This window comes from Varroa jacobsoni, unplaced genomic scaffold (assembly GCF_002532875.2).
Source record: "Varroa jacobsoni isolate VJ856 unplaced genomic scaffold, vjacob_1.0 scaffold_61, whole genome shotgun sequence".
NCBI lineage: Eukaryota > Metazoa > Arthropoda > Arachnida > Mesostigmata > Varroidae > Varroa > Varroa jacobsoni.
Window position 1 is genome coordinate 91,697 of NW_019212963.1, and position 18,019 is coordinate 109,715.

General features: G+C 39.0%; 1 protein-coding gene and 1 long non-coding RNA gene across 3 annotated transcripts in view; one reads left to right on the forward strand and one right to left on the reverse strand.

Annotated features, from left to right (window-relative positions):
• LOC111261385 (uncharacterized) overlaps nucleotides 1-5,562 on the reverse strand; it is a 29,653-nt gene extending 24,091 nt beyond the window's left edge. For both annotated transcript variants that reach the window (XR_002680937.2, XR_015311433.1), the window contains exons 1-2: nucleotides 5,402-5,562; nucleotides 4,782-4,900 (exon numbers count right to left, since the gene is read on the reverse strand). This is a non-coding gene — a long non-coding RNA (uncharacterized LOC111261385). The remainder of the gene's footprint in view (nucleotides 1-4,781; nucleotides 4,901-5,401) is intronic.
• Nucleotides 1-16,050, forward strand: part of LOC111261383 (gonadotropin-releasing hormone receptor) — a 19,144-nt gene extending 3,094 nt beyond the window's left edge. Inside the window, exons 2-5 of the mRNA XM_022834840.2 lie at nucleotides 5,470-5,653; nucleotides 13,673-13,975; nucleotides 14,420-14,727; nucleotides 15,479-16,050. Of these exons, the coding sequence (XP_022690575.1) occupies nucleotides 5,470-5,653; nucleotides 13,673-13,975; nucleotides 14,420-14,640 (708 nt within the window). The 3' untranslated portion in view covers nucleotides 14,641-14,727; nucleotides 15,479-16,050. The remainder of the gene's footprint in view (nucleotides 1-5,469; nucleotides 5,654-13,672; nucleotides 13,976-14,419; nucleotides 14,728-15,478) is intronic.
• The last annotated feature ends 1,969 nt before the right edge of the window (nucleotides 16,051-18,019 follow it).

Consider the following 18,019-nt stretch of genomic DNA (forward strand, 5'->3'; position numbering starts at 1 on the left):
CATCATCAGTTAGAATAAATGACAATCTTCGACGAAATCAGCATTTAGTGTTATGTCTTAAATTTGTATAGCGCGTCTTATAATAAGTTGGATTTGTTCGAATACCGCTAGTTAACGCCGAGATGCCCCTCCTGGCCGCTCTTTGATCCATCACTGAGATTCACCCTAAAACCGTTGAACTGTTCCAACTGCTTAACTTATTGAAAAATTACGTTCCACGGTAATTATATTTAGCTGAGCATGAACTTTCATTGCAAATTTTTCAGCTTTAAAAAGTAACAATAATATAATATAGTTTGAAACTACGTTATGTGCCCGGTCTCCCATAAGATAACTCAAGAACTTTAGTCAACAGGCCAATATATATATATAACGTATGAAGTCAAACAATAATGTCGGTCGCCTTAAGTCAGCGTGGGATGAGACTACCACTGTAGGCTATGAAGCGTTTGTTACGAATAAGTAAAGCATGCGGAAAAACAGATCGTATAATGATGATCAAGGACATAAAATCACAAAACTTTCAGGCCATTCTAATTATCATATGGCTCAAATATATATGCCGGGGTTTTCTTTTTCGTTATTAACATATATATTTATATATACAAATAGTTGTGTGAGGATTATGCCGGCGTGAAGACAAACAAGACAAGAGATTAATCGGATTGGGAACTTTAGATAGTAACCAGACGTCTTAAACCACTCTTATGGTTGACACAATTGAAGAGGGTGCCAAAAGCCCTTTAAAAGTTGTCGAGCTTTTAATCCGGTAGGAGCCGGGCGTGTGCAGGTTTTTCAAGAAGACATATTAATGAACATGGTCTTTTATGGAAAGCAAGATTAGCGATGTGTCCCAAATTTTCTAAATATCTTAAAAGGAAGGAAAATTACTACTCTTTAGAAACGTGCCTGATCACCAGATACATTGGATCTGCCTATTACGCAATTTCTGTGAATAAATAAAATTCTTCATAATTCCATTCGAGTTTTCAAATCATTGATCGATTACTCGGTCAATGTGGAAGATATAAATGCGTATAAGCAGATCTCAAGTACAGTCTTATCTGCAAATGAAACTCTAAGGGAAACTGATTTTCTAAGACAGAGTGCCCGAAAGGAAGGGGCAGGTGTTTAGACCCATCATAATCTAATGTATACCAATGTGTGGGAACACCGACTGCCAATCTACAACAATTATGTGCCTAATAAATTTGTGTACGAAGAAATTTTCCTTTCCTTTCCTTTCCCTTATTCAACTTTCTTTTAGAATGTCTATGTGAAAGGCAGGCGTCTGAAAAAATCAGCCTTCCTCAATATGCACAGCTAATATCAGCTATATATGAGTAAACTTAGCCGCCAAGATGACTGCCGTTAACATAATACAATGACAATGATAATTAGAATGGAAACAAGGTAGTTTCGCTGGGGCATTAGCGCCAAAAAAAGGTTTCGGCCCCTGGACAGACAGATAAACACTCCCAAATGGGTCTTACAGTAGGAATGAATAGTGCAAATACTTTCTAGCTTTAGCTCAACGAATACATTTTACGTTGACCCAGAGTTAACAAAACTACTCTTACCGCGGGCAAATCAATCAAATCGTTCTGCAAAACTAACCTACGATTTGCATAATTGCTATATAAAATTATTAAATAGGGGTGCCAGGATAAGTTCAGGAAGATAACTGTGAATAATTACTTGGACACTCTCTATTAATACTTAATTATGCCTGTCTAGTTTACATTGAATTACGTGCCGTGCAAGGACAACGTAAATAACCGTACCTTCAGTACCCTGTAATATACAGAACAGCCATTTTTGCTTGACTATGTATCGCTACATTCACTGTGCCATTATTCCCCTCTGACTAAAGGCAGATATGTTGTCCTATTGCTTCGTTGGCTAGCCAGACAGGGAACGACATGCACACACTTATTCAGCGAGGAGTTTACCAGGTGTAGAATAGGCCTGGTAAAACGAAAGGCGCAACAAGGATAATGTGCAAGTACTTATTATTAAGTTATTCCGCAACCGTAATTTTCTAGACAAGCCTTGTCTGCTGTTGTTGGAAAAGAGAAATAACATATGTAGCACAATTTACTAACCGAATAGAGAAATCGCATAGGATAGTATATAAAACGTATTTGTTAGCTGACCCTTGAACAACTTCCGACTCTAAAGTTACGGGAGAAATGCGCTCCAACATTGTATATAACGTATAAATATATAAAGGAAAGCAATACATTTAATACAGATTGTTCGTGGCATCGCTGTCTATTGATTCAATTTTTCGCGCGGAATTCGTCAAGTACGGATCTTCGGGTAACCAAAATGGATCTTCAAGGGTCTGTTGACGTAGCTCACTACAGTGACTCGTACATGAATTGAAATTAGTAACCTATGCAATTATAATTGACAAACAGGTAAATTAAGCAAAAAAAAAAAAACAAAAAAAAAGTAAGCAGAGAGTTGTAATTGCCTACCACTATATGAATCGATAGCGTATTGAAAGAACAAGAGATACAACAGATTTAGCTAGAAAGACCCCCGATTTTCCGGAAAATGCAACACTACCATTTGTGTGATGCTTTAAAGAAAACAAAATTTAAGGATTGAGAAAAAAATCGATACCCTATCATGAGATAAATGGCAGACTGTTTTAGTGACCCAAACGCGATCAGGTCTTTGTGAATTTGCTGACTGGACATGCTTCTTTGTCGGAGATAGTAGGCGCGAAAAACTAAAAGTTAATCAGTGCACTTGTTAGTAAAACTGCCTCACAATTTGTCCTTATACCGATAGAAAATTATACACCACTTCTCTTATAATTCATATAGCCTTAAAATTTGCTTAATTTAAACAACATAAGTGGGCAAACCGTTGCCATAAGCCTCGCTCATTCCATATAAAGAAACTACCTGTATATGAGCAATGGACGAGCTCAGTTATTAAGTTTTTTTCATTTATTTTCCTTTTTGACAGTTCACCGTATCGGACCCGCTTGATTAGTAAGTGGCTATATTAGAGCCGCGCCATCTTTAACGACCCTATTATACTTACATAACAACTGTTCATATAAACGGAAATGTCGTCTTTCAACAAACAAATCTTCCACTGATCCAGTGGATACGTTTCCCCTGACTCGAGAACAACAAGCACAACCGCCCAATCCATATTACATGAAAGAGTAAAAAAGAACAAACGAAAAAACCAAATAAAGAACGTACGAAAGCTATAATAGGTACGTGCAAGGTCGACGCTTCCATTTACCGATCCCGGTCTTTCCAACAGCCTGCCGCCGGCGTAGGCGCGGCCTGTCTCCACTTTAGCTTTCTTATGATAAAGCGAAAACTGTTCATTATGACGTTGGGAAAATGACCGCAATTTAACCAAGTGGTTATAACCGCAAGATGAATATATATATATATATATATATATATATAATTACAACGGAAACAAATGTGCAATAGCACAAGTGTTACGCACATATAGACGGTGGACGATGAATGTGCATACTTTATAGTAATAAAAGGCCATATGGTCGGAATTATATATCTGAAATCTAAAATGGTTATCTAACGAATACCGATAAAACAATAGGGGCAGCAAGTTAAACAAATAACTCTTTTGCTAGTTTGATAACTTAGCCTTTCAGATGAGGTGCCGATTCAAATTAAGAGGTAAGTTTAGTGTCGAGCATTTCTAAACGATACAAACTTTTTTGCCTATATTCACTGTTCGATACTAATCTAAAGCTAAATAATAATTAAACACTTGATTCTAAACCCAGCTCCAGGGTAGTCGCAATTGATCTCTTGACCCGTTGCCGAAAATACCCAGCCTTCCCGATGCTCAACGTGTCTAATGAAAGCGCACAGAGAGTTTTTGGGGTATGCTGCACTTTCCATTTCAATTCCCACAGAAGAATGCACGTTTACCAAAAGAGACATATCAGACCGTATATATAGATATACGGTTCAATTTTTACCGCTTGTCGGTACTTTATGCTAGTTTTTCTATACATGTATACTCAGATAAGACCAACTTAGATATGATTGAAGATGACTGCTACTCAATCAAGTGGAGGATATGTTCCCGATGACACCCACACGATTCCAACAAACAGTGGAAATATTTGCCTATTGTCGTCTTATTTATGTATTTCATTGCTCCTTTAAATTTTCAGTTTTTTTCTTCGATTGCAGCTGACCTATGCTTTGTCCTTGTGTAAAACAAAGCAGTCCAAATTAACTAGATGCAAGTGAATTATAGATAGGGGAGTACTGCGCGTGCCCGTAAGGTGTTCAGGGCAACATAAGTAGCCTCACTAATTAGGCCACACCCGTCGTGCAGGATGTACTATAATTAGCTAACGATGGTCTAGCCATGGTGATCGATCCTGCTCGTTATATAAAAGTATTTGTGCCGTTTTGTTATGTCAGATAGGTTCGTATAGAATGAGTCTGTAAACCGATCATTTCGTAGAGACGCTTCTTTCATGTCAACTTTAAGGATTGAGAAGTTAAAACAATTAGCGCTAACTGAACATGATCAGCTGATTCTGCTTATAGCTGTTTCCAAGCTATAAACATGTGGCGCTCACTGCAGATGTTATATAATGCTGATACGGCCAAGGACAAGCAGTTTTTAAAATGAGAATTTGGCTAAATGGAACTTGTTTCATGTAGGATAACATTTTCAGAAAAATTAATCAACGTAACATGGCTGCATGATCAGCTATAAGAGCCTAAGTTAGATATCGACAGGTGATGATCGAGTACCTTCCTAGGCGAGCGTTGAGCGAAGCGTACGCACAAGCAGATGCTGGCGTTAACGATGCCGGCTGCCAGATGATGTTGTAGAAGATAGTGGCATGTCTGACGAGCTCGCTTCCCGTTTCCTTATCGCAAAATTAAAAAAAAAAAAGGTTATGACGGCGGCATTCTCGGCTGTCAACGAAGATGGTCGACGGAATACGTGCCCTGCATCCATCAGCATTCATACGCGTATCAACTCGTAGAAAGTAATCGGTTATCGAGAAAAATTTCAATACACAGCAAGCACAAATAGATTCTTCTAAGTATCTCCTTATATATTCGAGCTAGTGAACAGAATGGAAACAGCGAAAGTTTTATTATAAGAATACCTATCAGAAACCAGTTGGGGGCAAAAAATACACGTGATTTTCTCTCGTTTTTTTTTTTTATTTATGTTATATATATTTATGTTAAACAAGCTGATACGATTACATCTCAGCAATGCTTTGTAAGAACGCTTTTATTGCATGAGTGTTTCTACAGCAATTCCTTGTCGGCGTAAAATTACTAGATAAAAATGGGCTTTGCCATCAACAATATGGATCACACACACGCGTAACGAACGTTAAGTGGCAAGTCCAAACCTGAAGCTTAATACTGCCTGATGGTAAGCGTGCTTTTACGGTAAATGACCTTGTGATATATATTCCAGGTATTTATTTTTCGTGTGGTCCGCGGCCCGTTTGAGGAAGAGTTCTACCAGTGTGTCACGTATGGCTTCTATACGGCCCCTTGGCAAGAGCAACTTTACACATCGACCTCGCTGATTCTCATGTTCATGCTTCCATTAACGACGCTGGTGGCCACGTATGCCGCCACGTTCCATACCATTGCAAGTGAGTTGTTACGTGCAGCGGGCCATAAACGTATTGCGGATTACGTCAATTAGCTAACTATTTTCTTCTATGTATATATATGTGTCTGATATTCGTGTTTCTGATAGTTCGCATTGTGTACAAACTATTGCTTTCTTTCGCGATAGTAAATTGTGTACCATTCTATCATGAATTTCTACGTAGCACAAAGGGTTCCGAAGTAACACGAAGACCGAAGGCCGTCAGTAGTACATATTTGCTTTCTCTTGAAGCAGTGACGAAGTTGTATGTAGATCGGAGAGGCATACGACTACGACCAGCTAGATTTTGACATACGATTATGTTTCTGTAATCCTAACTCTATTTTAACACTACACACAATGAATCCATAATATAGATGTGCGATAACATACATATAACGGTTCGTATATATGTCTTTTTGTATGCTAAACCTACTGATAGCGATAATACATTTGAATGCTACTCCAGAAATGTATACGTAAATAAAAGCCCGTATATATAAGGCTAGAGCGAACGCCTCTAGCAGCGAACATGCGTACGTACTATATATATATATATATATATATATATATATATATATATATATATTACCTTTTTTATTTATATAGGTTCTATGGTATGTTTTGCATATATATATATATATATATTTGTTCGTACATAATGCATACTAAATTTATTCATGGCTTCATTGTCGTATCATTGGAACTCGGCCGCTTGTGTCTATGGTAAATAACTATTGAATTAGTTCTGGTCACAGTCGACACGGATCATAAGGGAGCATCATACGATGCAGTTACTGAGCTCTAGATTCGATTGACGGAAGCGAAAAGTAGATAGTATTCACTAATACTATTACCCAGCTACTTTCTTTTTTAAGTAAGTAGGACTATAGAAACCTGCCGGTGGGTGCAGGGTCGTAGGCGAGGAACGTCATATGACATCGAGCACAGAGTATGCGAGGTCTATCGTTGCCAATGGCTGCAACTGTTACTTGGTTAGGATAAAGTACGGCTTCATCATTGAGTAGGTCAGGAAACAAAGATGTTGTCCGTGTGACCGTGGTTGAATTGGGCAGGTCAACTTGTGGTTCCGATGTGTTGATATAATTATCTAGAAAGAAGTGCTTTTGCATCAAAGAAAAACCCGTCCGTAATTAGAGTGAAGAACCTATATCCTTGTATAAGTAGTGCACAATGAAGAAAACAATGCCTATTCACCAACATACAGTTAAGTTAGTTAGCACAGAATATGATTGACGCGGCAGGTTTCATTAAGCTTTCTATGCAACACTGGTGCTAGGTCAATTTAAAGGCAATAAAGGGGCGAGACAATCACTGCGACCATAAATTGAGGCTGTTTTGAGACAGAGTTAGGTAAGCAATTTAATAGACTCGGCTGAGGCGATTGATTTGGCCGTTTTGTTCCTGTTGCTAACGGGTTGCCCCAGAGCGATTCTCGAAGAACTGTAATAACCGTCGATTTCAACGGCTGAGGGCACAAATAAGCATTTTCAATGATGTTTTTTCAAACATTAAAAAATTGATTTTATTTAAAAAAAAAAAACGTATCGAGAGAAACACAACATGTAGGTATATTGGGTTATTTAGAAACGAACGTTTAGGAACAGGCTATATGGGCGGGAAGCATTCTTCATAACAACATAATAAATAACGTGTTACACAAAGGGAACTGAGTTTTCGTAGTTTACTAGAATTGACCCAGGGCTGGTCCCGCCCATACCGGCCAGACGTATGGAATTAATAATATTGAGTAACTCCTGGCCGGGCCAGGAGTGTTATCCGTTGCCCTTAGGTGCAGGGGTATATAGTTCCTGGGAAACGAAATCAAAACATTCGTTTGTTACAGCAGTTCCCCGAAGATGAATTAATACGGACAAAACGTGCGAATTAGACCTCACTGTACGCTAGCAGTCTACGTAATTGCTAGTGGCTGTTTGCTAATATTGCAATTGCTAGGTAAACAACGTTTTAGTGAAACAAAAAAATCTCCGTGGTCTGAATAAAGTGCCGTACGTATCGTATGCCCATAGAGCTTTATGATTCAATTTATTATAATTCAATGTGTAAGCATAATTGAAGGAGTAAATGGTAGGCGAGGTGCGGTATATAGTACGCCATGATATGTTAGGGGCATTTATGATCGTTTCCAGAAAAAGCTATCTTACCTTTTTTGTACACTGCCTCTAACTAGCTATGGTGCTAATCATTAAATGTTCTCACGGGGAGTACCGTCACCCAAAGGGGCATTTTAAGGAATCGGCTTACGTAAGCAACCGTTTCGCAACTATTCCACTTCCACAGACGTGGATAGCGCAAGTTGTGACGACAATTTGTGTGTTGTGGCTCTATTTCCTGTATTCTATCACGGTAAAGCTTCGAAAATGTGAAAGTACCCTATAGAGCTATATGACGCGCAAACACTAGCAAGCAGTGTCACGCCAACCGCCAAGTTGGGCACGATCAGCTTCTCAGCTTGCCGAATCCCCGTTTCTAGTAAAATTATTGCGGATGTTTATTTTTATATATTTGAATTCGCTAACAACCTTATTGCAGCATAAGAAAGACTCAACACTGTTACCCTGAAAAAGAACACGGACACGCTGCATTTTTGAGGGGTTTGTTTGGTTGCATGTAGCAATATTTATCCGTAATGCATGATTGTCGTGTTAGATTAGTTCATTTTACCCTTATTACGTGCGTACCTTACACGAAACATGATATTATAGTTAAGCTTGGCAGAAGAATTTCGTAAAAAAAGGTGCCCATTCCGAACAGGGAGTTGAGGCAGAAAAAAAGCATAGACAAACCCTGGGAAAACGTGATCCAGCTCATTATTGTCAAACGGCTTTTGCTAAAGTATAAATTTTAGCGTACGCTTCCTTGGGGCATAGCACCATTAAAAATAACACCACTCGATAGCCGACCTGTGATTCGCTAACCGATGTATAATCTTTTATTCGGATCCACTCGGTGCAGCCTGCTCGGTCCTACATCAAGATATATGGCAGACAAGTTAGAAATCGCGGCTTGGTTAATATTTTTGTTAAATTATTAGGGTAATTTTAAATTAAAGGCAACAATGTGCAGCTGTTTTAGACTTCATCGACAAAAGTCAGCATAGTCCTGGGCGAGCAGATACGGCCGGCCTGCGTAGTCGAATAGAATTTTAGTACTCGCCGAAATAGGGCCCAAAAAAAATCTGTGTTTTTGGTAACTGCTCGTGCTAGTGGCGTTTGTTGAACTCGAATATGAAGAGTCCAAGCAGCGATTCGACCATCAGGATTTTCCAGCATTAATAATCAGAAATGGATACAAATCCTATCCGAAGATGAGTGATATATGTGGGTGAAAGTCTTTACTTGGAAGTGTCTGTGTCTATATGTTTAAGTTGAATCACATTGTTGCATTGCATGCAATAGAACTATGTCCGTATTTAAGTTTATAGGTGCCTAAATATTGAAGTTTCGATCGTTGGATGCAGTCACACTTTAAGTAAACCACTGAAATTGAAAGCCATTCACAGATCAGTGACCGAGAAAAAGAGGAACTATATAACCCCTATTATATAGACTATCGACGTACTTCATGTCAAAATAAAACGTAGTATTGGCACCTTTTTTCAACTGAAGCTTATAAATTAGTCAATGTGATTACCGAAGTAGACGGAAAAGTGATCTGATCAGATGACAGTGGCTTGATATTGTATCTCCTAGGACGCCTTCTTCTATCTCAGATTGTCCTCGTTCATTATGGCGGGGTCGGAAGGAGCATATATTCCTATCTAACGTACTGTGCATGATCGATTTTTGTACTTTCATGTCTTTATAAGTCTGTAATGTAAACAAAAGATGCGATATAGAAAAAACACCAAACAATAAAACTTATCCTATTGGACCTGTTAAAGAACGTATATTTTCTTTCAGACGTGTGCACTCCACCCTCGAACCGAAAAACAATAAAAGCGCTTTCATAATTGCTTTAACAAAATCTACTTTATTTTTTCATTGGGTTTTTTAATAATAATAATAATAACGACAATAAAAGCAATACAATAATACTAATAACACTATAATCTCGGTTCGACTTCCTTAGACGCCTGTACATTAGTGTGCACATACATATTCAACTTTTTTCCCTTGGCCTATATGCAGAAAGACCATTTTCTATTAGTGATCGCAATGCGTCCCACCTTAAAGTTTTACGTTTAATTTGTTTCGTGACAGATATAGCATACACTAATGATGCTCATCAAGATCCTTCAACTATCATCATGGCAGTTTTGTATTAAAAGTAAGTTCACAGATAGTCATCTCGCTTACAATTCTAAGTAAATCATCAATAAACCATCATCAAGAAGTTCGACTGCTTTTTTGCCTTCCAAAATGAACCGATACAACGAAATAGAAGGGGTTGTTTAACGTAAGTTCCAAGGCTAACAGGGGATCTGCACTAACGACGCTTTTTCTTATTGGCCCTCAGGTTGTTGAAACCGGTCTTAGCATTCGCACTATCAAAAGGGGTTAATAGTCGACTATCCAATATGCATGAGTATATCATACTGTCGCGCCTGCTTTTACGTACACGCGCACTGAACTCTTGCGTACATCCGAACTGCACGGTCCCGTTTGACGCGTTCAAGTTTATTTAGCGACTTTACGCGATGGCACGACGGTACAATACGTTAACAACTAGCGTACTATTCTTCTTTTTCCTATTTTCAAAAAATCACGCACACAAGTATGCCTAGCGGCGGTAACGCATCGGCGCTTACCTGCCAGTAGCAACGCGTTGGCAAGAAATTCAATTTCATGCTGTTTAAGATTTCCAATATGCTTTTCATTGCTCAAGTCAGGCTTGCGACTTTTCACCTACCAGTCAGAATCATACACGTCTGAATTGCTGTGAAAACGGGTAACTTCAATTGACCAATATACATTGAGCCGTGTTCGTAGCCGGGTTATGCAGTTAAGTTATTCCTTCCTATCGATCCGATTATAATCTAATGTCTAAACAGGTGTACGAAATGCGGGACCTGCGCTTTTACCGATGAGTGTTCAGGCTAGGGTACGACCTTAGAGAGGCTACTAGCTCTGTTTACCTACATATATGGCTCAGACTCGGCCTATTGTTGATGACGTTTGACTATGCCGTATTTGTTAAATCAACTGCTATATTAAAGTTCGTTGTAAAATCCACGTATCTACCACTTTGAAGTTATCTCCATTTCATAAGTCGGTGAATTCACAGCGATGTCTAGTTGGAAGGCCACTGTGTCCGTTCTAACTGTACTTGAATTTTGTCTCGCAAAGCTTATCGTTTAACGGCAGAGACTCTCCGTTCACCCGTTTATCTTTATCTGCCCATACCTTTATCCGGCGAGTCAGATACAGGCAGACACTGAACAAAAAGTTACCTGGATGTTCAATTACGTTTAGTCAACATCGTCGTTGGATCAGCGGGCGCCATCGAAGGGCTTGCTTCTTAGTATTTCGTTAGTCGACGCATAGGTACAGCACCGATTTTTTCGATTTGATAAGCGCCAAAGTATGTCAATAAGTATCATCTATTATTGTACTATTAACTATTTTAAAGTTCTTTGGTTTCCTTTTATGGGAGATAGTCACAAGATTATTTTGATGACAACTACTTATCACTATGGGAGAATGCTGTATTTTTTGCAGTGTATGCATGTAAAGGCAGGTGTACAAAAGTGAAATTGTCTATGGGGTTAAAATTTGGCAAGTTTCACGTTAGCTAGAAATGTGTCTTACGCAGTCGCCAATGGCGGTGCCTTTTAGCTGGCAATGGCAACGATATTCCTTGTTGATGGACGTATTTTTATTTTTTTAAATAGAAGACAATTTTATACCGGAAACTACCCAACAAGCATAGTAAAGTGCTGCTGTTTTTTAGCTATTCGATTTTTGTATTTCGTTATATTTTTTCATACACTTTCGCTCGTAGCGTAGGTTTCTCTTGCGATTTGAAATGGACTGTACAAAGTAAGTTCTCACAATCTTAACTAATAGTAACCTTAATAGCAGTGTAATAGTAGTTAAATTCATTAAAATCTTTCTTATGAGACAACTTTAAGCCTTTTGCAGGCGAGCCCGTACGCTCTGGCTAAACTCATTAACCAAAATGACATCAAGAGCTATCAGGGCAAAGTAAGCCTAAAACAGATCAATAACAACTAGTGTTTGTAAGAAACATTAACTGAGTTGTTCATCTGTCGGCAAAAGAGTTCGCTTAAAGCAATAGATATCTGGATGTGAACATACTGCTACTTTAGGACAGGCTACAATTTCCTGAATTGAGCCTGTAGTCTCCCGATGGTCAAATGTCCTTTATCTATTACCACACATGCAGTGCAAGCACGTACTGAGATCACCCTATTTTCGGCATAATATTAAAGCTTTGATACGGACTTTTTGGCAAAATACCCATATGGAATATTTTTGCAAACGACCTCAGAGGAACGCAACCCAATAGCTGTCTGAAGCTCGCAATACCCTATCATCCCGAACAAACTGCTACTTTAGTAATGATACGATTATTGTTGCTTCGAAACGAGAACTTTCTGTATAGCATCGGCGAAGTCGACGGCTCCTCGGATACTGATCAGCTATGTTAGAAAAAGTGAAGGTCGGATGACATTTTGACGAGTCTAGACACTTTAACGTCCGGGTAATCAGTCGCGTCCGTCAACCGATGTATCTGATCACCTCATCACTCTGCCAAATTATAGACTTCTTTTTTTTGGGGACTGACGCCCCACAAATGTGTTAGCAGTTGGCCGATCTTTCCGGACCATTCGATTTTGTTGCCTTTACGAATATTTTTCAATCGGCAAATAACATAGCAACCGTCCATTTTCGGTGCGTTCGTTTCAGAAAAAGTGGCTAAAAACTGAGCTCTTCAGCTGGTTCAGGATATTTAATTAGCTGGGATATCAGAATCATGCCATTATTTAGATAATCGATAGCAAGAAAATAGGTTGGTGTTGGTATATGAGGCGAAGCGAGTAAACTATATGGCGGGACTAACCGTTTTCTATACGGTGTTAGTACGATTAAATCTGGATAGTGTATTTCCCCACGTGTACAGGACAAACATTGGACAAATTACCGGAACACATATGCTTCAGATTTTTATAGTTCTCTTACCTTTTAGTTACTAACAGTGCCTGATAGACGAGGTCAAAGTAAGCACCAGTCTAGGAAAAGAGACTCTCACAGACATACTGTCTTTCTGACAGTTCGTCTGTCCTTTACCAAATTACCGAGAATTTACCGAAAATTATAAATGACGTTTCTAGTTAATAACTATACGAAGATTGGCTAGCATAATGTCACGTTTTTCCGTCTGTCAATTAATGAACCTGTAGGAATATGTAATCATTTTGAGTCTATTTTTCCAAAAGCGCGTATCAGGTTAACCGAAAACCGAGCTTACGACTGAGTGTATGACAAAGTCTAGAAATGACAAAATTGATTGAAAATCCTTCAAGTCTATTACGCAACAAGCTCCCTTCATTGATGGGTCTTCGCTGTCTGAGGGGCCTTAGTCAGCCCAGATAGGATCGCTGTATGATATGCGTGGGGTCGCTGAATTCAGCCCACATCATCGCGTATACACGATCTGCGTCAATTATATGTATCTTTTTTTTTTTACACATTTACTTTATTAACCTAAAGCTTTGTAAGGTTTAAACAAGTTTGCCCTGACAAGAGCTATTCCAACGACATACAATACATGGTGCGCATACGCGTAATATTGGTCATAGAGAGGTAACTTGCTTGGTGTTGCTAATGGAGTAATTGACATTTTTATTCAAAGAATATCAGAAGCTGAACGAGAACCTTTGATTTGGAGGACGTGACATATAGAAAAAATCTAGTCACAATTAGGTACGGTACATACGTAGATGAAAAATTTAATCTTTGAAGATACGTACGAACAAAACAAATTATAGATCTAACGTGCGCAATCTTTATAGATCTTCCGCCACTTCCAGGGGCAATCGTCAGTTCTAAAGCGAGCGAGAGAGGCATTATTGTGACATCACGTCCCAATGGATTAGTCCAGAGCAGTTCCCCTTGCGAAGGCCATTCCATGGAAGCGACGCGGCGTCGTCTTCTGGCAAAAGCGAAAAGAAAATCGCTCATGATCACTATCGTTATTGTGGCAACGTTCGTCATATGCTGGACCCCGTACTATGCCATGATGGTTATCTTTATTTTCAATCTCGACCCAGATCAGCGAATCACGGGCGAATTGAGCTCTGCAATATTTTTCTTCGGTATGATTTGGGAACTCGTCGAAAATACTATGTTGCACAAACGGCCAATACCTTGTTTACTCCAGAATCCACGACTCGTATTATCAAAATACTCAGCGCAATATGTAACGCATCGATGCTTTTTTTTTTTTTTTTGTTTTTTTTTTAGGTTCAAAGGTTTCTTATTCATAGTATGATAGTTACATAGTTATTTCGTAAACCTTCAAGATCTAGTGACAAAGCTAGGGTTGATTAGTTGTTGTTTCGGTATGGCAAACATTCGTCTACTCCGAATCGTGATTGATACAATAATTATATATATAAATTATTTGCTCACAAGCCTCAAGGCTTTGAAAGGTTTTTGGAACCGGCAGCGGGTTGTACTTCAGCTAACTGACATTAATATAACAAGTATAAATATATATATATATATACTTGTGACTCAATATATGTTTGCATTTCTAGGGAGTTCAACTGCAATGATTAACCCTGTCATCTACGGCGCCTTCCACCTACGGCGGCCTTCGCTTCGGAGACGCCCACATAGGACACAAACAATGACGTCGCACATTATTGCCAATGGCAACCTTCCACCGATGGGTCCTCAGGAAAACGCCTGTATCAATAATGAGCTGAAAAACAACCTTTCTGTCCAAAGTGTAGAACCGGCTCATATGTCTCGGTGAATATTCCGACGCAGTTTAACGACGCGAAAATTTTATCTTCATTAATATGCTATGGCGGACCATGCAAACAAAGCAATGATTCTGAAGGCAAGTATAATGTATATAAAGAAGAACATAGGATAGTTTGCTTAAAGCTTCAACACAACCTGCATAAATGTACTAAACGTCCTATTGATAACGTTGTAACCCAAAGTAATATAAAAAACACTCTCCATTTTGCATGTTGCGTAGGCCAAAATCGGACTGTTTCCACCAATGGTGCAGTGAGTCCTACTTTAATGCGTAATGATTCGTTGTGCGATGTTAAAAATGTACGTTATGAGTTAGGCTTTAACGGCACAGGCCATATAGCCTGGGTGAGGAGCACCTGACATGGCCAGTTTTACTATGCGGTGACTAAAGCTACAGAACTCTGTCAGCCAACGGAAAACTGAAAATAACAGAAAGCATGGTGTCTTAGGCGGCTGGTCGGAGCTTAAAACGATCCATTCTGCCCTACATGCTGCCATGGGTCCTTGGTACCGTTCAGCACTGAGAACCAACATTCTTCTTTTAGAAGTCAATAAATATCTCCTGGTTAAGGATAACAGGTTAATCAAGAAATAGTGCTAGGGCAAACTGCATGTTCAAGCCTGCTTAAACATTGATCCCTCTTGCCAAAAGAATCAGTTAAAATAATTACAAAAAGTAGGTACACTAAAAGTGTAGCGCATTGGCCTTTGTATAAAACGTTTGTTAGAAACTGCATCGGCTCAGAAATTATATTCGAAATTTACGCGCGTGTGACTTATTAACTACAATCTAACACTTGAATAATTTTCCTTTGTAAATTTTACAGCTTAAGGCAGCTCTCCGATGGGATTTTGCATGACTACATACAAATTGTATGCATGTACGAATCATGTATCTATTCCATGTACGTCATCTGTAGAAGTTTACCTGTTGTGAGGTATCCTAGAAAACTACGTCAGGTATCGTCTTCGAAAAACTATATTTGTATTTGCAAATCGAGTCATTTTTGGGTCTAGGAAAAACATTCAGAAGGCAATGAGAAGCGGATTTAGCTATAAACATAGTAACACAATAGAAAAATCGTATGAGTTGCTAAGTTACTTTATAACGCCAATCCAGGCTAAGCATTGTTTATACAACTGTTCCGCATCGTTGTCAAGTACATACCAGGTTCTAAGGCATCTACCCATGTTAGAATCATTGATACATAAAGATGATCTTAACAGCTTAAATAAGTAAATGTACGGATAGTTCAACAGAGATAGAGGTAAACAAAGAGATAGAAATGAAAGCTACGAAGCTGGATCTGGACAGGTTGTGGCTTGCATGGTAAGGTCCAACTAGATATTGAATTCGGAAGTTGTGGGGGCTCCAAGCCAAAGATGCGTCAAAAAACCATTCGAGTAAATATAGAAGATTCTATACAATAAATTATACATTTTCTATAACCTTGACAAAGCGTCTTCAATTGGCTCAGTCCACGAATAGTTGAAGGTGAAACAAAAGCATTAGTAACTATACTTTAGAATTATAAGGCAGCCAGAATCAGTCCTAAAACAACAAAGGACGAAGGCATATTGGTCGACTTTTTGGCGAAGGCTGGACATGTCCTTTCCATTCCCGCTTCCAAAAACCTTTATCTGTGCAAACAATGTTTTCACGGAGGACACTGCTAATAATTTCTTCTAGTATTTACGCGGCGAGTCTGATGCTCTGATCAGCTCATCGACTGAATCATCGATTATCTATCTAGCTTACAAAGCCAACGGAATGAATAGCACTAAATCATGACTGACGTTCTTTCCTGACGGACGGGTTTACTTACTGCTTGCCTAAACTCATATTTTTGTTCTAATTATTCCAGCCGGTCTATGAACGTAAGCTCGTCGGGCAGAGCGACGGAAACTAAAGTGAACAACATGTTTTCTCTATCATAAACTTGCGTTTAGTTCGGGATCAGCTTTATGGCATAAAACAATATGACTGTTTACGCGGCATATGAAGAAGGAAGTCGTGTGCTAATTACACAGTCCGCTCTAGTTTTTAGGATGTGTAATCATGAGATAATAACTAGGCTTTCAGGCACTGAAATAGTTCAGTCTGAGAAATGAAAATCATAACTTCTTTTCGGAACTAACTATCCGTGTAGATATGCACGGAGCGTATCGATACGTTATCTGTCTGATAGAGCACCTAACGGCGGAGTCGACCATAGAACGCGAAGCATTTAGACGAAATAGGACCAAACATTGGGGACCACAAAGTTGCTTCTTATTCAGCGTTCGACAATCCTTTCATTGCCTATCGTATAGCAGCCCTTTGGATCTTGCACGTCAAACTGTCTGTTATTAGAAAGCGTAATGGGGTCATAGTTCACTTTTTGATTGCCTATGCCGTCTTCCTCTATAGTGCTTTTTCTTTTAGTCGAAATCGACCATATCAACCTTATATAGGTTTCTTTCACCAGGGCACCAGGGTTCTTTCTCTATCTATTAATGATAACGGAGTAAACAAGAAAAATCGAAAAAAAAAGATTAAGCAAATGATATTGGTTATGAAGCTATTTTGATTTCATCTATTCCATGATAGTCCCTTCAAACGGCAGCTTTTTTTATTTAAAGTTCATTCGTCCTACCGTAATTTACTTTAACTACATCAAATCTTTTAGGCCCCGTGGCTGTATTAGCCCGTACGGGCAAGCACAATAAGGCAAGATCAAGATGATCTGGAAATCTGTTGACCGCCGTTCGGCACGCTCAAGGACCCTCAAAGACCCCTCGTTCGGACGCTCAAGGCAACGCTCATCTTTACGAGTGCTACATTTAGGGATGCCCGCTAGCGATCTATCAGTTTCAAAGCATGATAAGTGCCACGAATTCTTCTATGCTACAAATGCACGTTGCCAAAATCATATTGCAGAGAGTAGTGCTCATTGTTTTGTGTTTTTACGACCACCTAGGAGTTTTTTTTTTACAAGTTTAAGATAGTTTTTTTTTTTACAGGAATCGGGCGTGGTTGTTGAAAATTAATGCCAGGTATACCCTTTTAGTTCCCCAGTTAGACAACCCCCTAATAACTAACTAACCCCAGACTTTGCTTCTAAAAAAGGGCTTCAAAAAAGTCCAGTCTCGCCAAATCGTATAAGCAGGACGAGGGTAGTCGGCCACAATCATATAGTTACAAAATTTGTTTTTCAGTAATCGTTCAGTGGCCTATGACACTACCTCGTTAAAACAACATATCGAGTGACCAAGCTCATCCAGTTTCGGCTACGAAGTTTCCATGACGAGAATCATAAACACTTATGTAAAAAAAAAAAGACTGTGGTAGCATTTCCTACCTAGAATTCACACTATATGGCCAACTT